At 48.4% G+C, this 25,438-nt stretch overlaps 3 protein-coding genes across 11 annotated transcripts in view; 2 read left to right on the forward strand and 1 right to left on the reverse strand.

The window, feature by feature from the left end:
• On the forward strand, positions 1 to 11,967 carry LOC115637110 (dihydrolipoyllysine-residue acetyltransferase component of pyruvate dehydrogenase complex, mitochondrial-like). Of its 2 annotated transcripts, XM_030538024.1 has the most exons (13): positions 9 to 401; positions 1,207 to 1,331; positions 1,459 to 1,615; positions 3,863 to 3,989; positions 4,427 to 4,617; positions 5,292 to 5,439; positions 5,672 to 5,739; positions 6,578 to 6,670; positions 7,743 to 7,850; positions 8,452 to 8,567; positions 8,880 to 9,042; positions 9,253 to 9,389; positions 10,258 to 11,967. In XM_030538024.1, exons 1-13 carry the CDS (start codon positions 327 to 329, stop codon positions 10,385 to 10,387), a joined length of 1,638 nt encoding a protein of 545 aa, XP_030393884.1. In that variant the 5' UTR covers positions 9 to 326; the 3' UTR covers positions 10,388 to 11,967. The 2 variants fall into 2 exon arrangements, with proteins under 2 accessions (XP_030393885.1, XP_030393884.1); XM_030538025.1 differs by lacking the exons at positions 3,863 to 3,989; positions 4,427 to 4,617 and having other exon boundaries at positions 1 to 401.
• LOC115637111 (PIH1 domain-containing protein 2-like) lies at positions 7,918 to 24,410 on the reverse strand. Of its 8 annotated transcripts, XM_030538032.1 has the most exons (8): positions 24,216 to 24,324; positions 23,335 to 23,565; positions 21,787 to 21,910; positions 20,966 to 21,205; positions 20,232 to 20,494; positions 20,012 to 20,114; positions 18,976 to 19,020; positions 9,075 to 9,091 (listed from the first exon to the last, which is right to left on the reverse strand). In XM_030538032.1, exons 2-7 carry the CDS (start codon positions 23,518 to 23,520, stop codon positions 19,010 to 19,012), a joined length of 927 nt encoding a protein of 308 aa, XP_030393892.1. In that variant the 5' UTR covers positions 23,521 to 23,565; positions 24,216 to 24,324; the 3' UTR covers positions 9,075 to 9,091; positions 18,976 to 19,009. The 8 variants fall into 8 exon arrangements, with proteins under 8 accessions (XP_030393893.1, XP_030393888.1, XP_030393887.1 ...); XM_030538028.1 differs by lacking the exons at positions 9,075 to 9,091; positions 18,976 to 19,020; positions 24,216 to 24,324 and adding exons at positions 7,921 to 8,117; positions 24,339 to 24,410; XM_030538027.1 differs by lacking the exons at positions 9,075 to 9,091; positions 18,976 to 19,020 and adding an exon at positions 7,921 to 8,117 and having other exon boundaries at positions 24,206 to 24,324.
• The window catches only part of LOC115637116 (uncharacterized protein NKAPD1-like), a 17,502-nt gene continuing 16,445 nt past the window's right edge, over positions 24,382 to 25,438 (forward strand). Inside the window, exons 1-2 of the mRNA XM_030538039.1 lie at positions 24,382 to 24,481; positions 25,241 to 25,317. Of these exons, the coding sequence (XP_030393899.1) occupies positions 25,249 to 25,317 (69 nt within the window). The 5' untranslated portion in view covers positions 24,382 to 24,481; positions 25,241 to 25,248. The remainder of the gene's footprint in view (positions 24,482 to 25,240; positions 25,318 to 25,438) is intronic.

A 25,438-nucleotide genomic window follows, 5' to 3' on the forward strand; every position in this document is an offset into this window, starting at 1 on the left:
GCCACCCCTGGATCCCACTGGCCGGTAGCCCAGTCATCTGCGGCCGGGTTGGGATTTGCCCTTGTCTCCCTGCCCCTTCCCCACCTTTGGAGCGCAAGGGGGTGAGCAATCCCCCGCGTCAGTCTGAGTTATGAAGGGCTCTGAATAAACGTGAGACTGTTGTCGCGTTAGCATTATGGCCGTTTTATTGTTGACACCTTGGCAGTTTCTGGATTGAAGAGCGTTGACTGGCCTCTCGCCTCACTTGGTGGAAGGTGTTCTAGGATCCTTCGCGCTATGGCTGGATTGTTCTTGTGCAGGTGCCTTTGCCAGCTCTTTCGCCTACAATGCAGATGGGGACTATCGCTCGGTGGGAGAAGAAGGAAGGGGAGAAGATCAGTGAGGGAGATCTGATTGCAGAGGTATCATGGAGAGATTGCTCCTAACCAGGATGTCCACAGTTATGGGGCAGGAAGGACCAGTTCTTATTGGGGGGCCTCTATTTAGGCCTCTCACTTTCTGGTGGGGTGAGAGGCAGCTCCATAGCTAGAGGACAAGTCAGCTTGTGGTTTCTAAAATTGTTCCCTTACTAAGTGCATGCCCTGGATTTTGTTACAAGTCACCCCAAATGGACATAAATGTTCTTTCCTCACTCTTACCCATTATCTCTGATTCAGCTTTGGAAGGTTGACTCCTGCCTCTGATCAGCCCGTAATGTCAGCTTCCATTACCCACTTGTTAAATTTTCAAACAAGCACCTCATTGTTTCCTTGTACTCGCCTGTCAGTCTGTCTATCCATCTGGCCCCTCTCATGCTTAGATTGTAAATTGTCGGGGGCAAGGATCCTCTTTGTGTTTTGTGTGTGTACAGCACCTAGCACAATGGTGTCCTGATCAATGTCTGGGGCTCCTAGGTACTGTGAAATACAGATAATAAAAATTAATATTAATCTTCTGAAGCCACTTTATTGAAGGGATTAAAAACAGCCACTACCCCTCAGAGTTGCCTGCCATTTCCTAGCTACTTGTGAGAGGGATTGAACCTCATTTGTTCTACAGTCTCTCTTCCTTTTCAGCCAAGTTGTTGCTGTCAGCTGAGACAATTCTCACCATGGCTTTATATGCCAGGGAGCTTCACCCACAAACATCAGACTGGAGGATTCTGAGCTGAGGTGAAGTCTTTTTTTTTTTTTTTTTGGCTATAATGATTGTTCTCTTTTTGCAAAGGTGGAAACAGACAAAGCGACAGTGGGATTTGAGAGTCTGGAAGAATGTTATTTGGCCAAGATCCTGGTAGCAGAAGGGACAAGAGATGTTCCCATTGGGTCTGTAATATGTATCACAGTTGAAAAGTAAGTACATTGATAAAATCTCAGTACAGTGATGTATTGGGAACCTGGTGGGTTGGATGCCCAGACTGAAGCATTAGGCACATTATCTTCCATGTTGTCTTTGTGGCTCTTTTCGCTCCTCTTCCAGGCCTGAGTTTATTGATGCCTTTAAGAATTTTACCTTGGATTCTGCAGCATCTGCTGCTCCAGCAGCCTCAGTGCCTCCTCCTCCAACGGCAGCTCCCCCACCACCAGCTCAGCCCTCTGTGCAGGCTCCAGGCAGCTCCTACCCTCCTCACATGCAGGTAAGGCATGTACATACCCTCAGTGAATTCTTCTTCAGTGTCTGTCTTCTGTCAAACACTATTAGCTCCTAGGCACTGTGATGTAGATATAAGCCATGGGCCTATTAGCTCTAGCTGCAGGAGTGTGTCAGCTGATCGATCCTGCAGATTTAAAATGGGCTTTGGGGGTGGGCGGGACCCCAATCAGTTAAGCTTTGAAAATTGTTTTAGGGTCCCTGGTATCAGTCGAAGAAGACTCTCTGCTCCCTCTAGGATTCCAGTTCCCTCAGACTATAAAAAGCTCCTGTATGCACATTATTCTCTTCTTATTAGGAAGTAATGATATTGCTTGGGTAATATGGCTAGTAGATGGCCTAGCCACACAGACTGGAGTAAAGGATGAAGGCACCGGCAAGCCACAAAGTAGCACCCTGTCTCTGGTCCCCTGAGGATAAATACTTAGTCACTGGGCTAGAAAGAGACTGTAATCCAGTGCTTAGGGCACCCTCTGGGAGAGGGGAGACCCTGGGTCCAGTCCCCCTGCTCAAATCTCTTGTTTGTTATTTATCCACAGTGGAACAGCTTCAACAGGTGAGACTGAGGGAGCCCCACATGAGAATATCCCGTTGCTCAGTGGTTAGTGTGTTCTCCTGAGAGGTGGGAGACCCCTATTCAAATCCTTTCTTGCCCTCTAGCCCGAGTGAAGGGAGGATTGAATCTGGGTGTCCCACATCCTAGGTGAATGCGCTAACCTCTGGGCTAAAAGTTATAAGGTGGATGGCACCATCACCACCTCCTCCAGCAGTTTTTGTGTGGAGCGAGGCAGGTGCTGAACTCATTCCCACAAGAAGTGGCCTAGGCGGTTGGTTCCCTGTCATGATCACTAACAGAGCTAGGTGCCTCCCTGCAGCCCAGACTCGAGTGCCACCAGTGAGAGTGGGACAGGGTTTCGTACACACCCCTGCAGGCATTGGCTGGCTTAGGTAGTTCCTCACCTAGCGTGCTGGCTTTTGTGGCTCATGTTTAAGGCACCTCTCTCTCCTCATTCATTGTATAGGAAGCCTGGGCCTCTAGCTTGGCTTTGTAGGTTGCAGAGTTGTTCATGGGATTTCTGTAGGCCACTGAAAGTTAGGGACCATGACACTCAGTGTTAAAGGAACTTAGGAGCTGCATCACACCCTCTGTTACTCTGCTGGGGCCCAGTTATGTGGAAAGAATTTCGTTTAAGTTTGCATAGCAGGGGAGTAGACCATTAGTTCTAATGTGGTTAGATGCTGAGGTATCTCTGTGACTGCCTAATACTGCTACAGTACCCTGTGTTTGTCTATCTTAAGTACTTATATGGCCCCTTTACCATTGCAGCTGAGCATCTCACAACCTTTAATGAGCTTAGCCTTGCAATACCCTGTGAAGTAGGGAGTTGCTGTAATCCCATTTCTACAGGTGGGGAGCTGAGGTACAGTGAGACTGTGACTTGCCCAGGGTGTGTCAGGAAGTATATGGCAGTACAGGGAATTTAACCCAATCGCTGGAATCCCAGACTAGTGCCTTGCCCAGTGGACCATGCTTCCTTTCTACTTCTCCTTTCTTGTTCAAGGGTGGTCGAATGTTGATTCTCTAACAAGTTCTGCCGTGATGCAGGAGAAGCGATACTAGTGTCTTGCACAGTTGTGCATGTCCTCATTATTGAATGCATAGCTACAGTGCCTGTCACTGTAGTACCTGAGTGACAGGGTGTGTCACTCTTAGCATAGCTCTTCCCATCTGGCCCTTTGTTTTTCATAGCATTGTGTTCAGGAGTCAGATTCCAAATGGAGTGGGGGGAACCTCACCTGTTCTGGAATTGAGTGTTTTATTTCCATTTCTGCCACTGACTTGCTGTGTGACCTCACACAAAGCACTCCACGTACCTGTGTCTCAATATCCCCATCTGTGCACTTGGGCTCTTTGGTTAAAAAGTGTTACATAAGTGCTAGGTGATGGTTATTTACTAGCACTAAACAGGCAAAGCAGAATCCTAACAGGAAAATCCCTCAGTTGTTGCCTCTCAATTTTCTTCCTTAATTTGCCTTGTTTAAAGATGCTAAACCAGAGATATGGCAGCAGCAGCATTGCACCCTGCTCGGTTGGGTTAGGCAGGCCCAGGAACATATTGGTGCTGGCTCATTCTCAAGGGTAACACGCTTGTCGGGGTTTGAAGTCATGCTCCTGTTCCTGTTGGCTTTCAGCTATCTGTTATGATACGCTCGCATTCTTTTGACTCCATAGATTCTTCTCCCTGCTCTCTCGCCTACGATGACAATGGGCACGGTTCAGAGGTGGGAGAAGAAGGTTGGTGAGAAACTGAGTGAAGGAGACTTATTGGCAGAAATTGAAACAGACAAAGCCACGATAGGTGAGCAATTTCTAACCCTGAGAGGGACCATAGATTGTTCTGTAACCTCTGGGGAGAGAGCAATCCACAGTAGAGTTTCAAACCAGCCTTTTCTCTTCCAGCTGCAAAGGGCAGCAGGCCTTGGTGCAATGTAAAAGAAGCAATTTAAAGCTATTTCCTGTCCTCTTGTAGTCCTACGTGATGGAGCTGCTAATAGCAGCTCCCAAGCTTTGCACCAGCCCTGTTGTGTTAGACCTGCAGTACGTGGAGACTTCTCCCCATTCAGTGTTGTTTTAAAGATCTGTTAAAAAGTGGCAGGGATTTAGTTACTGAGGGGAGACTGAAAGCATCATCCAGAGGAACTCTTCATTGTACCAGTGTGTTGAGATTGTGAGACATCAGTGCCAGCCTTCGGTTATTTGATCTTCCCCAGCATTCATCAGTCATTTTCTTTTAAGGCTTTGAAGTGCAGGAAGAAGGTTATCTGGCAAAAATTCTGGTGTCTGAAGGAACAAGGGATGTGCCATTAGGAACCCCACTCTGTATCATTGTGGAGAAGGAGTCTGATATTCCAGCATTTGCTGACTACAGGGAGACTGGAGTAGCTGACATCAAACCACAAGCACCACCACCCAGTCCTCCCCCTCCGGTAAAGACTATCTCTGATGGGGAAGAGAAGTGGGGGGGACCATTAGCAGTTGGTAATCTGACCTGAATAATCCTGCTGGTGTGGACCTTGTGAAGCTTGAACTCCAATAATGTGTTTGTGGTTTCATGAGTCAAAGGATAACGTGAGATGGCTACCACCTGTTAGCACAAGCTAGTCTGTCCTCTGGGAACTGATGGAGGTTGTTCCCTATGTCTGTAATCCAGGCTGCTGCCTGTTCCAGTTTTAAATGCCCCAAATGATGGGGATACAAGTCACTTACTGCTCCTTCCTCTGGGAGAAGATTCCACAACCTAATCAGTTGCACTCCCATAAAGGCTTTCTGATGGAAGACATTATGAGAAAATTTAGTTTTTTTCTCTGTACCTTCCTAAATAATTCTTCTCCTCCATACCTGTAGTGTTATGTTCCCCATCTCTGATGCTCACTTTAGCCACAGTTCTGCTGATTTAGCTCTCATTCTCTTCCTTAATCTCCTAAATGAGCCTCTGATCACTTTTGTTGCTGATCTGTGAACATTCTCTAGTTGGTTTCTGGCAACCAGATGTCCATGTTCTCTTTGCATGTTAAATCTCCTTATACTTATGAACTGAAACTTGAAGACTTTAGCTGAATGTCTGTGCAGCTAATGACTGTGTCTAACCCATTCTCTTAAGGCGGCAGCACCTCCACCCCAGCCCACTGCTCCTTCAGCTCCAGCAGTCACATCACCCGGGGCTCCCGCACATAAAGGAAGGGTAATAATTAGCCCCCTGGCGAAGAAATTGGCAGCAGAAAGAGGAATTGACATTGCGCAGGTGAAAGGTCAGTTGCCATTTCTGTTCTTATCCAAGTCTCTGCTGCCCTTAGATATGTGCTTAGCTGTCCATTCCCTCACAGTCCATCGAAAATGTTTTCCGGTCATGGATTACAGCCGAATGTCCAATTGCTGTGCTAAGTGACTGGGTTAGAAAGGGAGTGGGTTTCATTTTAACTTGCATTTTCCCAATATGGCATTGCATGAAATCATCTTAAATTTCACATGTCCCTCCACCAGGTACTGGACCAGATGGCAGAATCACAAAGAAAGATATTGAGTCATTTGTGCCTCCAAAGGTTGTCCCTGTGAGTAGGACTGAATTCTGTGAGATCTTGTACTACCGCATTAGTAGTTGTTATGACATAAGTGTAGAGCTACCTGCTGTTCTCTGGAAGCAGCTGAAGACTGCAACCAGCAGGTGAAGTGTGGGCATTCTGATGACGGACAAGTTGTGCCGGTGATTGGACAGTGTGGAATGTTGTATCTGAAAGTGTTGGGGAGTCAGCATGTGTAGGACTTCAGAAATGTGAGACAAGATGTTCTCCTTTTTTATTTGTCACTTTAGAATTTTGCTGCAGAAGCACATCCTGCCTCTCCAGGTGTTTATATGGTCCCCATTACCATAGTAACAGAACAGCTGATGGAGTGGGGGAGCGTTGAGGAATGCAGTTTAGGAGGGGAAAATCAAAAAAAGTCCAATATTAAAAACTGAAAGTCTTCTGCAGTCATCCTTACTTTCCAATTGTCTGATGGAGTTCTGCTTTGTAGCTGTAACCTTATAGGCTGGTACCTATCACTAATATTTATTACCAGTCCTTAATTAGAATATAGTAGCTATAGATATCAATACCATGTGTTTCATATACCCACAAACACCACATTATTATTAAGGCTTTAACATTTGGGTTTGTGAATCACTTAAAATGCATTAGGATAGGAAGCTATAGGAAGAGAGTGCCTTCTGCTTATTAAAGAAGGTTACCTGGAAACGGGGAGAGTAGTCGTGTTTCAGCCATCTGTTTTCCACCACAGCCTTATTCATAGGAGTTATCCCAAAGCTTGTCTCCGTAATACTTACAAACCCCAGCTCACATTTGAACAATGACTGGAAACCCAGCTACCTGTGTCTCTCTTTGCATACAGCCCCAGGCAGCTCCTGTTGCACCTGCAGCTCCAACAGCAGCACCACCTCCTTCAGGCGTCTTCACAGATATCCCCATCAGTAATATTCGGAGGGTAAGAGGTTTTCCTTCTTTCTCTCCCTTTAAAGAGGAGATTGTATTTACACATAGGAGTCTTTCCAGAAACATTAAACATTTAACCACTGTTGACTAAGGTCCCTTTTAATCAGGAGGGCCAATTGATGCTGAAGGGTAGGGAACTTGGTGGAAGAAGTAATTTAATAGCGCTGGCTTGAGCATGGCATAGAACTGGCAGGTGTTGAGCAAGCTTCCCCCATGCAGCTTTGCTAATGCACCTCCATTCTGACCTGCGAGGTCTCTCCTGTCCACAGCTTTGTCAATGCACCTCAGCCCTAATCTGCAGCAACTTTTCTATCCCAGTTTGCACCTCGAGCAGAGACAGCCAATTGTGCTAAATCATGTCGTGGTGGTTGATGTACCCAAAAAAGGGGACTAGGGTGAAATCCACCCACGTCTTGAGAAATGAAAATTGAAGCAAAATCCCAATCTCATTTTTACTGCTATTAGTGATTTATAGTAGGGTGACGTTGTTTCTAGGTGTCTGGTGCCTTATGATGGACAACCATTCCTGTTAGCCAAATCTCTCTTTTCTGATGTAATGAACTTCATTTGAAGGTGAGGGCGAGATCTTCTTCTTGTGGAGGTGCCTTTTATATACAGCAGCTGCTTTATTGTGTTTATAAAAATGCATCCATCCAATGTTTCTGGCCTCGTACAATCTCTCTCTCTAAAATACAAGTAACAGGACCAATTTCCCCAAAACTAAGATGCTTCCCAAATCACCATAACAAAGTTTTCCTCTGTCCCAGCCCATCTGTTCATCTCTCTACTCCATTTAGCAAAAGCCTAGGAGAACACAATGAGAGAAGGTGTATAAATTCTAGCTGTTTTAAAAATGCAAAATCCGTATATTGGTGTTTTGGCTATTGTCTGCTGCTCAGTAGTCTTTATGTAGCAACTCCAAAGACACTTGGACCAAACCCAATTGTGCTGCAGTGTGTGCATCTAAGACAGTGGTGTGCATTGTCAGCCCTACTTTTAGCTTGGATGGAAACCCATTTTGCAAAGTGTGTTGTGTTCTGATGACCTGCTCTGTTTGCCTTCAGGTCATTGCTCAGCGTTTGATGCAGTCTAAACAAACAATACCTCACTACTATCTGTCTATTGATATAAATGTGGGAGAAATACTGGAGCTCAGGAAAGAACTTAATAAGGTAACACTATTGAAGGGTTGTGGTGTGGGTCTGAGCGACAGGTAGATAACCAGTATGGTGAGCCTCCTGCGTCTGTTCTTCAGTGTTGAGCTAGCTGGACTTGGGAAGAACGGGTTCCTTCGCATCCAAAGTTTGCTGCCTCCTGCTAGTCAGGTGGAGAAGTCTTCTTCATCCAAACACTGTCCATTGTGTGCTCAGAGTTCCCCAACCTGGTCACATTGAATCCTAGACAAGCTGCGCAGCTTTCTTTTACTAATGTTGTCTCAGCTAGAAAATAGGATAAAGAGCAGGATCAAACCATAAACAAGATAGTGCTTCTGAGCTGAGTTTTTTCTTTTGAAGAAATGAAGATAACACCTATCCCAAAACTGAATGCTGCTTCTCAGACTATAAGGGGGGAGATGCAAATGTTAAATGGGCTTAAGACACTTTCAAATGTTGTTTCCTCATAGAGATGTTCTAGATTGACTGTGATAGGGTCACACAGTAAGTGTGAACAGGTAGTATAGTCTCGTGTTTATGCAAACTAATTCCGTTTTTGTGGTGACAATAAGGAGTGAGTAAATCACTGACATTTCAAACCTCTGTCTTCTCTTTACAGGAGGTGTCAGAGAACATTAAGCTTTCTGTCAATGATTTCATCATTAAAGCTTCAGCTCTGGCATGTGTGAAGGTGCCTGAAGCCAATTCCTCATGGTTGGACACTGTTATCAGGCAGTAAGTATATGGTCCAAAAGTAGCTAGTAACTTTATTCAGTATTGTGTTAATAGCAAAAATGGAGCAATTCTCCCACACTTTTGGCAGGATCTCATAAAGGCTGGGGCAGGAATGGGAGCAGCTGCAGTGTAAAACTCAGGGGATTCTCAATACTTCATATACTTTGCTTCACAGCCCTTGTGAGTGAGGTCTGGGCACTAGACTTAATAGACATGACAGTACCTACTCACTTATATAAGGTGGCTTTAATGCTTTAAAAAAATCTGTGTGTCCTACTCAGGTAATGTGGGTTGTGTCTCTGTGTCTTACAGAAATCATGTAGTGGATGTTAGCATTGCAGTGAGTACTCCCGCAGGGCTTATAACGCCCATCGTGTTCAATGCGCACATAAAGGGACTGGCTTCCATTAGTAAAGACGTTGCCTCTTTGGCAGCCAAAGCACGAGAAGGTAAACTTCAGCCCCATGAATTCCAGGTGAGGCGCTTGATGTGTTAGTAATTCCTGCAGCTGTGATTGTCACCAACTGAAAAAAAAAATTGAACTATTTCATGAAATATCGGTCAAATGACCTCTTCAGAACAGGCACTTTCAAGTCCATGATCTAGTTTTGCCATGTTAATTAACATGCTGTGTGAAGTGACTTTTGTGAAGTTCCATATATTTATCTGTGTTTATTTCCTGTAGGGAGGCACTTTTACGGTTTCCAATTTAGGAATGTATGGGATTAAGAATTTCTCTGCCATAATCAATCCCCCTCAGGCATGTATTCTGGCAGTTGGTACTTCAGAAAACAGGCTGGTGCCAGCAAATAATGAGAAGGGGTAAGTATTAAATAGAGCATTATCCAGATTCAGTTAACTCTTCAAACAGGTGACATTTACTTTGGAATAATGGCTGATTTCCCCATCAGAAGATCAGTATTTTGCAATATTGCACAGTGCAACTATTGCTTTTCATGAGCTGCTTTTGATACATCAATTTTAAATACATTGTATAGACAAATCTTATCAATCTGTTTCCAGTTTAATTATGTTAGGTACTTATGTGGCTCCCGTGGCCATATTATCCAACCATCTCGCAATGGTTAATGTATTTCTCCGCACAATGCCCCTGTGAGATAGGGAAGTCCTGTTGTTCCCAAGGCACAGAGAGGAAATAATTTGTTCAAGGTCGCACAGGAACTGTGTGGCAGAGGAAGGAATTGAACCTTTGTCTCCTAAATCCTAGATTAGTGCCTTTCTCACGGGACCATATTTTGTTGGTAAATTTTGACTGACACAGTGCAGACTTTTGAATCTGGTGAGCATACGAATGACATGTCGTATAGATAAAAAGCCATCATACTGCCTGAAAACTCACCCTGAGGTAGACAGACCCAGAGTGTGACTTAGCATGGAGGTGGAGTGAAGTTGTACCACAAATGTATTTGCATTTTATTAAATAAAATGACCTGCATATTCCAAAGGGATCACCTAATTTCAGAAAATGGATACGATCTACTTTGTCATGTACATCTTCACCATGAACATTTGTGGAGATAGAAAAGTAGATCTGAGTACTACAGGACTAACCCCCTTTGGTGTTTATCTTTTATAAAAGTCCTGGGTGGTGTGTGAATATCACTAGCTGACAAATCTCTGCTAACTAACTTGCAGAGTGCTAAATATGGAATTTTGTTTCTCTTCCCAGGTTTGATGTGGCCAGCATGATGTCAGTTACTCTCAGTTGTGACCATCGAGTTGTGGATGGAGCAGTTGGAGCCCAGTGGCTTGCTGAGTTCAAAAAGTTCCTTGAAAAGCCAACAACCATGCTGCTATAATTGAACCAAACAACCAAGACTTTCCTAGGTCACATTGTTCTGTTCTAATCAAGCTATTTATATTTCAGTGATTAGACTCTATTAAACAAATTTTCCTTATTTTAAATATGTATATTAACTGGTAATTTTTACCAGTCTGTACAGATAAATAGTTTGCGGAAGGCTTTACAGAGCAATATAGTTATACTGTATTTTATACAGTTAATTTGCCAATGTTTCTCAAAAAAAAAGAAAAAAGTCAAGCGTTTTGGATTTAAAATCATGTGAGAACTCCTTAAAGGTCGGGAGGTGGAGGGGAGAGCATACACAGATATATAATCCCTTGTGTTCTCAGAAATAAGAGAACCAGATTGTAAACATCTGTGCAAAAGCATTTGTAAGGATTGGTAGCTCAAATTTACAAGCTAGTTGGCTTTTTTTTAAAAAGTGAACCCTAAGTGGTCTGTTCTCCTGCTAGTATTAGTGAGAGTGACAGGCACATATTGAGAGGAGCAATATTTTTTCATAGGACAAAGGGTTCACATTCCAATTCCTCCTTGAAATTCAACACTAGCTCAGATTTTCACAGCTAAGTGAACCCTTTTAGAGGACTTTAAAAAATCATTAAAAAAAAAATAAATAAGAGGCAAGAGAGAAGTTGCACTAATCAGGCTATCAAAACAGTAAATCAAATCTCTTCTAAATGCCACAGAGAATGTGCCCCATCCTTGTGGATTTTTACGTGTGTGTATTTTTGTATGAATTATCTTAAATGGCTGCTTTCCCTCTTGCAGTGTTAACAATACACCCTGTTGCAATGGAAATAGTTGTTCTGCAGAACAGTCAGGAGAATTTCTTGCTATGTGTGTTGATACCCATTATTAGCATGTGTCATTTGGCCATTGGAATCCCATCCCTGGGAATCATTTCTGTGATGACTTGGATGTTTGAAAATTGATTTTTCAGACATTCTTGACATAGGAATCTCTGACATGAGTTGAGGTCATTGATACCACAATTCTTAGATGAAATGTCTTTACTGTCCCAGCCTTAGTAAACTGCGAATGTGCTGTTCCATGTATATAATGTATGTAAAATGCTTTAAATGGTTTTCTATTGGACTTGTACCCAAATACACTAATAATTGTGTCCTACAGTGGGGGGACACATTGTGGCCACTGCCAATATTCCACTTTCCAAAGGGAAATGTTAACTTTAAAATGATCATGTAGTTGATCAGTGATCAGGAGAGCTTGGTAGGAACAAAAGGTTAAATAAATTCTATATAGAAACTTATTCTGTACCCTATACATTAAGTATTGTCTCTTGTAAAGCTGTGCTACAGAATCCACTAAAGGTAATACTGAAAAAATATACTGTGGAGATGAAATATTTTTGTGAGAACTATTTAACGTTTTACTTGATTGGTTGCAGTTATGCCTAACTTTAATGGTTGGGTAAGAAGAAAAGTTGTTGCACTTAAGTTTAAAAATGTTCTAATTCTCTCAATTCCGGATTCTCTAGTGAGTCCATGTGTTCTATTAAATCTTTGGAATTGTAAGACAAATAAAAATTGTCCCACTGCTTTTTCTGTTTAGTAATGGGTGCTGCTGACCTCACTGCTTGTGCACAGTCTATCCAAGTTGTCAACCCTTTTGGTTGGGCAAATTAACTTACTCTATTAACCTTAAGTTCTTCTTCGAGTGATTGCTCACATCCATTCCAGTTAGGTGTGCGCGCCGCGCGTGCATGTTCGTCGGAAACTTTTTACCCTAGCAACTCCAGTGGGCCGGCAGGTCGCCCCCTGGAGTGGCGCCGCCATGGCGCCCAATATATATCCCTGCCGGCCCGCCCGCTCCCCAGTTCCTTCTTACCGCCGTGTCGGTCGTTGGAACTGTGGAGCGCGGCATAGCTGTCCTCCACGTCCCTAGCTCTCCTAGTTTCTATCGCTTGTTTATCGCTTATCTCTAGTTCTATATAGTTGTTAATTAGTATTGTTAAGTAGATAGTTTAGTAAATAGCTGTTAAGTAGTTTCTTGCCGGGGGCTTAGCCCTTCCCGGCACCGGGCGCCAGGCTCATGCCTGTTTCGCCAGGCTTCAAGCAGTGTGCGGCCTGCAAGAAGCCCATGCCTACCAGCGATCCCCACGAAGCGTGCCTGAAGTGCCTCGGGGAATCGCACAGATCTGACAAGTGCCGCATCTGTAAGGCTTTTAAGCCGAGGACAAAAAAGGAGAGGGATCAGAGGCTCCGAACTCTCCTAATGGAGGCGGCACTTGACCCGTCGACTTCGCAGACCGTGGTTTCGGCACCGGCACCGGATCGCTCCGGCACCGAGAAGACTCCTCGGCACCGACCTTCTCCGGCACCGGAATCAGAGCCTAGGCCGTCGAAGTCTAATACTCCGGCCAGGCAGACCCGGCTTGAACGCCCGGCCTCGACATCGGCCGCGGCGCCGCCGGCACCGTCAGCACCGTTGACTCCGGGCCCGGCGGGTCTGTTGAGTCCGGTGCCGCCGAGCTCCCCCATGAGATCTGGGGTTGAGATAATGGTCCCATCCACACCGGAGACCTTCGCCTCGGCTCGGGACCTTATTGCCCTGACGGAGCCTACTCGGCTGCCACCCCCGGTTCCTCCGGTGCGGGTCAAGTCCAGAGGCAAGCCTATGATGTCGGCACCGCCCACGGACAGTCGTTCGCCATCCAGGCCCCGACGTCTTGGGCGCTCCAGATCCCGACGCCGCTCGCAGTCCCGGCACCGCTCCCCTCAGCGGTACCGGTCGCACTCGCGGCACCGGTCGGCATCGAGACGGTCGCGGTCAGGCTCCAGTCGACACCGGCACCGCGACTCCAGGAGCAGGTCCCGACGCTACTCGCCGCACCGGTCGACCTCCCAGCACCGAGCTGGTGGCAGGTCCCGGTCCCGATCTCGCTCGACCTCCCGGCACCGAGCTGGTGGCAGGTCCCGGTCCCGGTCGATCTCCCGGCACCGAGCTGGTGGCAGGTCCCGGTCCCGGTCGATCTCCCGGCACCGAGCTGGTAGTAGGTCCCGGCACCGAAGCGGCGCCCGGCACCGTGACAGATCCCGGTCCCGAAGCAGCGCCCGGCACCGTGACAGATCCCGGTCCCGAAGCAGCGCCCGGCACCGTGACAGATCCCGGTCCCGGTCCCGATCCCGGCACCGTTATGACTCCCGGCACCGGTCCCCGGCACCGAGACGATCCTCCGTGCCGGCCCGCGCAGACCCGTTCCATCCAGGGTCGGCCCCGCCGTGGCCCTCGAGGCAGCCGTCCGTGTCCTCCCAGACGGACAGCGGCTATGCGCTGGGCACCGACCGGCAGGCGGCGCTGTTTGCTGATCCGCCGCTGCAGGACCAAGGCCCCCCACAGTGGGGATTCTGGACACCCTGGGCGTACCATCAGGCCCAGGGCCCCCAGCAGCTCCCTGCTAGGCCGGCGACTGCGGAGCGTAGGGCCCCTGAAGCCTCTTTGTCTCGCCCCCCTCCCTCCCCGGAAGGGGACGAAGGGTCCAAACAGCAGGACTCCGCTGCGGCTCCGGAGACAGAGGCGAGGGCTGAGGAAGACCCTCAGTTGGACACTATTGTGCCTGGGGTCTCATCATCCTCCTCCCCGGATGAGGCGGTGGCGGGTACCTCCTCCAACAGTCCCCCCCCGCTGGATCTCAGGGCGCACCAGGACCTCCTCAGGCGATTGGCTCAAAACCTGAGTCTGCAGGCAGAGGAGGTCTCGGAGATAGAGGACCCAATTGTCACCATCCTCTCTTCCGATGCTCCCACCAGGGTCGCCCTGCCGTTTATACGGACCATTCAGGCCAATGCCAATACTATCTGGCAGTCCCCGGCCTCCATCCCTCCGACAGCGAAAGGAGTCGAGAGGAAGTACATGGCCCCTTCTAAGGGGTACGAATATTTACATGTTCACCCGACTCCCGGTTCACTGGTAGTGCAATCGGTGAACGATAGGGAGCGTCACGGCCAGGAGGCTCCGGCCCCCAAATCCAGAGAAGCCAGGCGGATGGACCTCCTTGGCCGTAAGGTGTATTCGGCTGGGGCGCTGCAGCTCAGGGTCTCTAACCAACAGGCCCTGCTGAGCAGATACGCCTTTAACTCCTGGGTGGCAGTGGACAAATTTAAGGAGCTGCTGCCACAGGATGCTCGCCAAGAGTTCGCGGCCATCCTGGACGAAGGCAAGAAGGTCGCGCGCACGGCCTTACAAGCCTCCTTGGACGCTGCGGACTCGGCTGCCCGTACCCTCGCGTCAGGAGTTACGATGCGTCGCATCTCCTGGCTGCAGGTTTCCGGCCTTCCGCCAGAGCTCCAGCACACGATACAGGACCTTCCTTTCGAAGGCCAGGGCCTGTTTTCCGATAAGACAGACCCCAGACTTAAGAGTTTAAAGGACAACCGGGTCATTGCGCGGTCCCTCGGGATGCACACCCCCGTGACACAGCGTAGACCCTTTAGGCCGCAACAACAGCAGCACCGTCGGCCGTTTTCCCAGTTCCGCCAGCGGCAGGACCCTTACAGGCGCCGCGGCAGGAACGGGAGGCGCAGGCAGTCGGGGAACCAAGGGGGGCAGAACCAAGGCTCCTCAAAACCCCCGCCTGGTCCTAAGCCTTCATTTTGAAGGTGCGCTCGAGGGCGCAGTAACAGTTTCCGCTACGGATCCTTCCCCTCCGTTTTCCAACCGCCTTTCGTTTTTCCTCCCGGCGTGGTCCCAAATAACATCGGACCGCTGGGTCTTGAGCGTGGTGCAGACGGGGTACCGCCTGCAGTTTGTTTCGTTCCCTCCTTCCCGCCCTCCTTCCTCGTCCCTCTTCAGGGACCCCTCTCACGAGCAATTCCTTCGGCAGGAGGTGCAGACGCTCCTCCGCAAAGGAGCTATAGAGGCGGTTCCCGAAAACGAGAAAGGCAAGGGGTTTTATTCCCGCTATTTTCTGATCCCCAAGGCCAAGGGGGGCCTCAGGCCTATCCTCGACCTGCGAGAACTCAACAAATACCTCGTGAAGTTGAAGTTCCGCATGGTATCCCTGGGGACCATTATTCCATCCCTGGATCCGGGAGACTGGTACGCCGCCCTCGACATGCAGGACGCGTATTTCCACGTTGCCATTTGGCCACGCCACAGACGCTTCCTCCGCTTCGTTGTGGGGGCTCGTCATTATCAATTTGCGGTCCTCCCGTTTGGCCTGTCCACGGCCCCGAGGGTGTTTACAAAATGCATGGCAGTTGTCGTGGCGCATCTTCGGCGCAACCGTGTCCACGTGTTCCCTTATCTGGACGATTGGTTGATTCGGGGCACGTCGGAACAGCAGGTGTACAGCCATGTCCGCGTGATCACCGGCATGTTTGCGAGTCTGGGCCTCTTGATAAACACAGACAAGTCCACCCTGAGGCCCACTCAGAAGGTGGAATTTATCGGGGCCGTCCTGGACGCCACTGTGGGCAGGGCCTCGCTGCCTCGGCAGCGGTTCCAGACCATGGCGGCGATCGTTCAACGCTTGCGGTCAGCCCCGTTGACGTCAGTGAGGACATGTCTAACCCTGTTAGGCCACATGGCGGCGTGCACTTTTGTGACCGACTACGCTCGGCTCCGCATGAGGCCTCTCCAGCTGTGGCTTATCAGTCATTACAGACCAAGGCAACCGCTAGACATGTTAATCACAGTCCCCCAGAAGGTCTTAGATTCCCTCGGCTGGTGGGTGGACCAGTCCGTATTGTGTGCGGGTCTTCCCTTTCACCCGTCTCAGCCCTCGGTATCCCTGACAACGGATGCCTCAGATCTAGGCTGGGGGGCCCACCTAGGGACCCTGCGGACGCAGGGCCTATGGTCCCAGGAGGAGGTGGGGCTACATATCAACATGAGGGAGTTGAGAGCGGTCCGCCTTGCTTGCCAAACGTTTTGTCATCAGCTTCAGGGTCGTTGTGTAGCCGTGTTCACGGACAACACGACGACCATGTATTATATCAACAAGCAGGGCGGCACCAGGTCCTCCTCCCTGTGCCTCGAGGCGATACGACTCTGGGACTTTTGCGTAGCCCACTCCATTCACCTCAGGGCTTCCTTCCTTCCCGGAGTACGGAACACGCTGGCGGATCGATTGAGCAGATCCTTCCTGTCACACGAGTGGTCCCTTCGACCGGACGTCGCTCTCTCCATTTTCCGGAGGTGGGGTTATCCCCGGGTGGACCTCTTTGCGTCCAAGGGGAACAGGAAGTGCCAAGCGTTCTGCTCCTTTCAGGGCAGGGAGCCGGGGTCGATAGCGGATGCCTTCCTCATCCAGTGGTCGACCCACCTGTACTATGCGTTTCCTCCGTTCCCTCTGGTTCACAAGGTCCTCCTGAAGGTGCGCAGAGACAGGGCTCGTGTGATCATGGTGGCCCCGGCATGGCCCAGACAGCATTGGTACACCATGCTGCTGGACTTGGCCGTAGCCGACCCAGTTCCCCTGCCCCTTCATCCGGACCTGATTACCCAGGACCACGGGTCCCTCTGTCACCCAGACCTGCAGTCGCTGCACCTAGCGGCGTGGCTCCTGCGTGGCTAACTGGTTCCGAGCTGCGCTGCTCCACGCCTGTGAGAGAGGTGCTCTTGAGCAGCAGGAAACCATCCACAAGAGCCACATATTCGGCAAAATGGAAACGCTTCTCCTGTTGGTGCGTAGAGAGAAATCTCCGCCCTATGGAAGTTTCGGTATCCGAAATCTTAGATTATGTTTGGTCCCTCAAAGAACATGGTCTGGCCTTATCGTCGTTGCGAGTCCATCTGGCAGCTATCTCCACCTTTCACCCGGGTGCGGACGGTCGCTCCGTTTTTTCTCACCCGACGGTGTCGAGATTCCTTAAGGGGCTGGAACGGTTATTCCCTAACGTCCGTCCCCCTGCTCCAACCTGGGATCTTAACCTGGTGTTGTCCCGGCTCATGGGGCCCCCCTTTGAGCCGTTAGCTACTTGCTCCCTGCTTTACCTCTCTTGGAAGGCTGCCTTTCTAGTAGCTATCACCTCAGCTAGACGGGTGTCGGAACTCCGAGCCCTTGTGGTGGACCCCCCATACACGGTCTTCCACAAAGACAAGGTGCAGCTTAGACCACACCCTGCCTTTCTACCCAAGGTGGTCTCAGCCTTCCACGTCAACCAAGAGATTTTCCTCCCGGTTTTTTTCCCAAAACCTCACTCCTCAGGCAGGGAGCAGCAGCTCCACTCGCTGGATGTCCGTAGAGCTCTCGCGTTCTACATAGAGAGGACCAAACCCTTCCGCAAATCCCCCCAGCTTTTCGTGGCGGTAGCGGACCGTATGAAAGGGCTTCCTATCTCCTCCCAGAGGTTATACTCGTGGGTTACGTCCTGTATCAGGACCTGTTATGACTTGGCCCATGTCCCTACGGGCCGTGTGACTGCGCATTCTACCAGGGCGCAGGCGTCGTCGCTGGCTTTCCTGGCCCGTGTGCCCATCCAGGAAATCTGTCGGGCAGCGACCTGGTCATCGGTCCACACCTTTGCTTCCCACTACGCCCTGGTACAGCAGTCGAGAGAGGATGCGGCCTTCGGAACTGCAGTGCTCCATGCCGCGACTTCTCACTCCGACCCCACCGCCTAGGTATGGCTTGGGAGTCACCTAACTGGAATGGATGTGAGCAATCACTCGAAGAAGAAAAGACGGTTACTCACCTTTGTAACTGTTGTTCTTCGAGATGTGTTGCTCACATCCATTCCACACCCGCCCTCCTTCCCCACTGTCGGAGTAGCCGGCAAGAAGGAACTGAGGAGCGGGCGGGCCGGCAGGGATATATATTGGGCGCCATGGCGGCGCCACTCCAGGGGGCGACCTGCTGGCCCACTGGAGTTGCTAGGGTAAAAAGTTTCCGACGAACGTGCACGCGCGGCGCGCACACCTAACTGGAATGGATGTGAGCAACACATCTCGAAGAACAACAGTTACAAAGGTGAGTAACCGTCTTATTTCCAGCCATAAGTGCTTCAGTAACGTCTTTGGTAGGCCACTGTCATGCACCACTGGACTTGGATGATCTATGTTTCTGACTCCACTGCTACACTGTGTACTTAGAATTCTGGTTAAGGAAATCCTGGACATCCCCATAATAACCTGAAAATGAATCATAACAGGAACTACCTTGTGCCAAAGGACCACTGTCCTAGTGAGAGCCTGACTGGGGAACAGGTTGCAGAACAGCAGAATGATCCTTTCAGCTCCGTGTTTGTATTTGGCTTTGTGGTGCTTGCAGTGCCCTGGTGGATGCTACACACTCCAACAAGGGCAGCTTATGTACATGAACACGTTTCAGTCTGACCTATAACTATAGAAATGCAGTCTTTAGATGCAATCCTTGTAACAGTTTCAGAACAGAAGAAGGAGGAAAACTAAGAATTGCTGCTCATGAGTAAATGAGTCTGTTAAAATTAAATACAATTATACATTTCTAACCTGTCCTAATTTCTGATCAATTGTTTAACATAGTTATTCCTCTGCCATATTGTTATATGCTGTAATGGAGGAGAGTAAGGTAAAGCTAAAGTGGGTACAGCCCGGTATAAAAGGGGTGGAGTGAGTATATTGGGACATCAAATTACTTACCAAAAAGGCATCATGAAACTCATGTTTTATTTCCTCACTTACAGTCTGAAAAATAATTTGATATTAGAATAGAATACGATCATTATTGCCTTTGTAAGACAACTTGACTCCTGACCCACCTTTTCCAACCTCTGAAGTACTCATTTGTAATGTTATCTCATCTGCTTTGGCTTGTTTTCTTCGTGAATGCCAGCTGGCACCACAGACATATAGCACTTGGGAAGTGTTTATAGTAGAGAAACTCTTTTGGTAGATGCCGTCGTTCACAGGGTTCTTGAGCCTTAATATCCATTATGTAAACAGTCTTTGAATTGGCAGACTAGTGCTAGAGCACTACTGTTATGTTGCCTAGTTCTGCTGAGATTGCAACACCATTGCATGGGTGGGTTAAGGCCAACTCTTAGTAGTGCCCTGAGTAGTGAATTGGCTTGGAGACTGCTTACCTCACTTTTTAAAAGTAACCCCTGCAGATCTAGTTGAAAAAGAAGCCAGGCTGTGGGAGAGCTTGCACTGTTACATATCAAGCATCATCAATGTCACCATCTTTCACCAGCATTAAACCCTCTATTTAAAAAGAAACAGTTTGCTAACACCAGATAAGAGTTTCTTCAGCGGAGTAAAACCAGAAAGGGGAACACTATTTCTTCAGAGTTAATCACCCTTTATTGCTCTACTGATGGACAAACTGAACAGGGTAGTAAAGGTTATAATGTAGAATTGCGTTAGAGATAAAATGATCTAAGTAACCCTTAAATGCTTACAACTTTTATTAAGAATTCCTTCCTACTCTATATACAGTACACTTCCTCTCTATGTAAACTACATCACCCCCCGTTCTCAAAGGAAATGGTGTATGCATAGACAGCAGAACAGATACTTAGAATAACACAGTGATACTGATTTCTATATATTACTAAGATCTTTACCATTAACCTTCCTTTTAATCTTTAAGAGTGACACATACCCACTAATTTTTTGAGAACCTGTTGTCCCTAACATTTTCTTTAGGGAATTGGCATTATGATAAGCAACACACCTTTTCCTTTGTTAAATGTTGCTGTAGTTGCTTCTTCATCGACCAACTCTGGCAAATCCAGCTGTAATCTGTATTTTTCAGGGACTTCAATGATTACATCATCCTAAAACATAGGCAAATTAAAATACTCCGTCAGCAAGTATATGTGTTAAAGTGACTTTCTAAGCCTGTTTGGGTTCAACAGAGAGGAAGCACAGGTTTTCGTTCCTACAAAACTTACCCTTGAAAGGCTCAGTTCACATTCAGAAATGGAACTAACTTTAGGCATTTCTACTTTCAGTTCAATCTTTAGAGGTTTCCTGTTTGCATCCTTTGCAATGGTCAGTTCATAGGTTGGTGTGACTGGCTCCTGTGGCAGCTCCATACTGGCAATTTCTTCTATCAGATGCACTTTAGACTGTGTAACATCCTTGTTCAGCAGCAGTGTAGCATTATTGCGGTCCTCCTCTCTGAGGTTGTTCTTTATCTGGTCCAGTGTCAGTTCTTCCAGAAAAAATAATATTCACACAGGTAGTTAATAAAATATCTTATTAGAAATAGTTTAGCTGTAGCTTTAACTGATGGATTTATACCAGTTAGCAAAATGTGCCAAAATGTAAGCGTCAGCTTTGTGATTATGAACTCAGCTGCTAAAGCTTGTATACTAATTTCATGGAGCTCTTTCCATCTTCATTCCTCATTTCCACTTTTATTTGTTAGTAGGTACAAGACTGAAACTCAAGTTTCCAGTGTTCTGTATCTTACAGTGGAACCACACAGGCCTGATTCTACTGGACACAGGCCTGCAAGATGTCTTGCAGGGTCAGGGCACAGGTCAGTTTCAATATTCTTTAGATTTCAAGGGGATGGAAAGTAACATTGTAGCCACCCCCCACATAGATGGGACTGGGAGTTTAGCCTTTTCTGTTTCCATTACACCATCTCTTGACAGTAATTTAAAAGAAGTGTATGTACCATTCCTCGTGTTCTTGTTGAAAAGTGGAGCTGGTAGTGGCCCTCCTCTCAGACTCTGTTTCATCCTTTTCAGGCTTCCTTTGAGTGTGAATGTTGCAATGTGGTAAGAGTGGGAGAGAGAGAGGTTGTAATGCTCCTCAATGTATTTAAATGTCAGACGGATCAAGTGATCCATTTCTGCTTGGTTCTCTCGCTGAAGAACAGTCGGATTATATGCAATATCTATGATGGAGTAAGTCTCTAGAAAAACAATGTGTCAAACATTATTGCTGTACTGCTACAATCTGTTTTATAGGGGATAGAATACATCTGCCATAGGTACAGTGGAGGTAACCTATATTAAGAATAATTTTGATGCTTTTAATGATTAAATGTTTTGAAGAATCAATAATATGAATAGGAAGTGGCTTGATGTGTGGTTTCCTATGAAGACCTGATTCCAGAAAACTGACCTGTAGAAAATACCATTCCCCTCCAGCAGATCACTTATGGACATGTGTAAAGTTAAGCATGGGAGTAATTTCCCTGCATTTAATGGAACTGAGACTACTCATGTGCTTAAAGATGGGTACATGCGCTAAAGCCCTAATCCTGCAAGGCACTTAAGCATTTAGTGTGATCTGCTTTTTCAGAAGGAACAACCAATTTTACTTAGGGTTCAGTCTATGCCTCCTCAACCTTCAAGTTGCAAGCTATATACCGCCAATGGCACTCTAAAAGGGCTGCTCTTTGCCTTTCCAATACAATCCTATAGAAATGAGAGGAAAGTGTCCTAACTGTGGCATGTACAAAGAGTATTTTGGAACCCATTATGTACTTGCCTGCTTTATCTGACACCTCCTCAAGTGGGCCAGCACTTAGAGGTATTGGATCAGTAGGTGACTTAGGAGCTGGGACCCTTTTCCACCTGCAGAGGTTAATGAATAATGATTTTTCCTTAGGATCCTGCAAAGAGAACCCAAAACCACTTAATCACCACAAATGTTTAGGTCTCCTTATAGCCAAAAGTGCAATGGAACCAAATGTTTAACAACAGGTAAAATCATAGGCCACTTTCAAATCCTTAACTACCTATAAACTTCTTAGTTCAACTTTATATAAAACGTAAAGAGCTATGTTTGTATTTGTGCCCACCGGGCTTTCATATTGAAGAAAAAATACACAGGTGGAAAAAACAAAGCGAGTCTAAATGATCATATACCAGGAGCAGAATAGGATTTAAATACGGTGTATGAACATTGATTTTAGGGACACAAAGGGGTCTTTTTACCAGACAACAGCAACAACACGTGTCTTGTCATAGTCTGTGCTATGTAGGACATTCAACAACAAACCAGCACTGCTTTAGAGTCTGATGGTGACCTATGGTTGTGCCAGTGTAACTGGGGAGTACTTCCAGGGTGGTCAATGGAGTTACACTGCTGCAGTAGTTTGAGAGGAGAATCAGGTTTCTAGTATCAAGGAGCTGGCTATTTCCATAACACAAGGGGGGAGAGCTGCCTCTCTAAAGACTTGTATTCACTGCCCAGAGGTACTAGTATCCAGCTCAAGTTATGGGGTTCACCCTCTCAAAGTTTACTGTGATCTTAGATGCAGAATATATCCTGGATTTCCATGTTACATTAAGTGATCTGCTATGATCATCAATTCTGGCAGAATCTCAGAGCTAGGAATCAAGCTCTGTCTCAATGGGATGCATTCCTGTTTATTAATGAACCTCAGGCCACTAAGTATACCTGAATTATATGTGATCTCCTCCAGACCCTTACTTTTCCCATGGGCACTGCTTGGTTTAATTAGGAATGGCTTTGCATTTAACACTAGAATTCATATCTGCATCTGCTTTCAGTTCCATGTAAACATGGTGCTTTTGCCACAGGCATATAGACCAGTTGGGTAACCTGGCTCTGACAATGGCTATTGTCCAATGCTTCTGTGAAAATAAAAATCTTCCACAATGCAATTCTTTGTGCCCTTCATGATAGTGCATTTTGGAAGGAGCACTACCTCCCACCCAGAAGCACAAAGCATGAGAACTTTTATTATTTTTATCCTAACCAATGGCACCGCAGAGGCTATTTTTCCTCACAAAAATCGAATCCTTTTTTAACCTTACTGAGACGTTAGGCAGAATGATATCCTCACTCCATCCCCCACTGGTGTCTCAGTACTGTTGGGTCTCTAGCAGTGAACACTGGCGCACAGAAGGACCTTCACCCACTCCCACGGGTATTCAGACACAGCTCAGCTAGCAGTGCTGGTTAGGGCCTTTTTGCAGCTGGAAGCATCTTCCAGGCACTACCATTGCCAGGTGAGATCCTACTGGAATCTCATGGCTCTTTCATAGGATAAGCCCTTGCCCCAGGTACCAGTATGTGGGTCTGTAGGCAAAGATGTGGTTCAGGAGGAGTGCAATATTGCTTTGCATCCTCCAGCTGCTGCTGCATGAATCTGTGGTAACTCTCAGGGGTGCTTTCTGCCATCTCATCCAGCATACTCCAGAGTTGGGTCACTTGAGTCAGCATGTCCTTTGAGTGAGCAGGAGCCGCCATCATTAGCACAAATGTCCCCCAGGAAGCAGCAGGGGTTTTACACTTAACCTATAATAGAATTAGGGAGAGTATTTGCTTTGAACAGCTGCCCTGCACAGCGTCCACGGGGTTTGTATCCGGGACTCCAGGGCAAAATATGTTCTAGTCACAAGAAAAAGGATGGGGGATCTATCTGCCAACCTGTCCCCAGCCCCTTCACCTGCCCCTGGGATCTGAGAGTCACATTAGAGGCCCTTTGGCCCTACCCCGGCGCCCCCTCTGCTGCCCCCTAAGCCCGCATCCCAGCGCCCCCCGAGCCGCCCCTTTGGCCCCATCCCAGCGCCCCCCAAGCCGCCCCTTTGGCCCCATCCCAGCGCCCCCCGAGCCGCCCCCTTGGCCCGCATCCCAGCGCCCCCCGTGCCGCCCCCTTGGCCCGCATCCCAGCGCCCCCCCCGTGCCGCCCCCTTGGCCCGCATCCCGGCGCCCCCCCGTGCCGCCCCCTAAGTCCGCATCCCATCGCCCCCCCCTTGGCCCCAACCCGGCGCCCCCCGAGCAGCCCCTTTGGCCCCATCCCAGCGCCCCCCCGTGCCGCCCCCTTGGCCCCAACCCGGCGCCCCCCCGTGCCGCCCCCTTAGCCCCACCCCGGCGCCCCCCGTGCCGCCCCCTTAGCCCCACCCCGGCGCCCCCCGTGCCGCCCCCACTCTCTCCCCTTCACTCGCCACAGGGATCCTCCCTCCGGGTACACGACGCCGTTTCCATAGCAACGGGCACGGAAGTCACCCGGAAGTGGAAGTGTCCCAACAGCCCACCCCCCCTCAGCTCCCTGAGTTCCGATTCATGACTTGGTCTCCGCGCCGGAGCCGGACAAGAGCCGCGTCTCTCTCGCCCCGGATCTGTTCCCCCCGCAGGCAGCCTAGTGCTTCCGTTGGAAGCACTTCCGGGGCACGCACTTCCGGGTGGAGGGAGCGAGCACTTCGCTCCGTGGGTGAGAAGGGCTCTGGGCTGGGGGCGAGTTACTGGCCCGGGGGTTCTGGGGGGGAGTCTCCCCAGGCCTGACTGTATCGCTGTGGGCCTGTACCTCGCTGCCCTGCGCTCCCTGCCAGCTGGCGCTGTGTCTGGCCGGCTGGCTGCGTGTTGCTGCTGTTGGGTCCCACGCGGGCTGAGATGAAAGCACATCTCCCCGCTCTCCGGGTGCTCCCGTTATTTGCTGCCCTGCGCTGTCAGCTGGCTGCTGGGTGATACCGCACAGGGAGCTGCGCTTCGGGCTGTATAGGTAGAGCCTGGCTCTCTCTTCAAACATCGCTCCTTGAGTTCAGTGCAGTTACTTCTGACTCAGGCTGGGGTCAATGGGAGCAGCAGGCTCAGAGCCACAGCATGTTAAACAATCAACATGGAAGTATTAGATTGAGAGACGGAATAATGATCAATTATCTTCTCACTGATATGTGGGATATGAGATACAGAGATTTATCAGAGACTGTGGACGTGGGCACCAACTGCTGGATCATCCTTTCTTGCCCCTGTTCATGCAGACTGTCTCACAGGAAGCTTAGTTTGGGAGTAATGCAGTGGCTCTTTAGGGAACACATATCTCAGCCTGTGTCAATAGCACATTTACTGTCACACAGATGGAAAAAGACTTGCCTTTATGCCATTCATCTCCCTGTCCTGACAAGAGCGTATTGTGCATTACCGAGTCTTATGTGATTTTCTAATAGCCTTATTTTTTGTTACTTCTGTGAAGGTTAAAGAATGTCCCGGGTCCCTTTAGGAAAAGTCCTCTTACGAAATGTCATTCGTCACACTGATGCACACAACAAGGTATGGGACCATGTTCTATTCCTTTGCTTCTCTCTCTCCTGTGGTGAAGTGTGGTACTATCTCTGATAGCTCTTCTTCAGGTCTGGGCTCTCTGTAAACTCAAAAGCTTGTCTCTTTCACA

Source organism: Gopherus evgoodei, chromosome 19 (assembly GCF_007399415.2).
Source record: "Gopherus evgoodei ecotype Sinaloan lineage chromosome 19, rGopEvg1_v1.p, whole genome shotgun sequence".
Lineage (NCBI taxonomy): Eukaryota > Metazoa > Chordata > Testudines > Testudinidae > Gopherus > Gopherus evgoodei.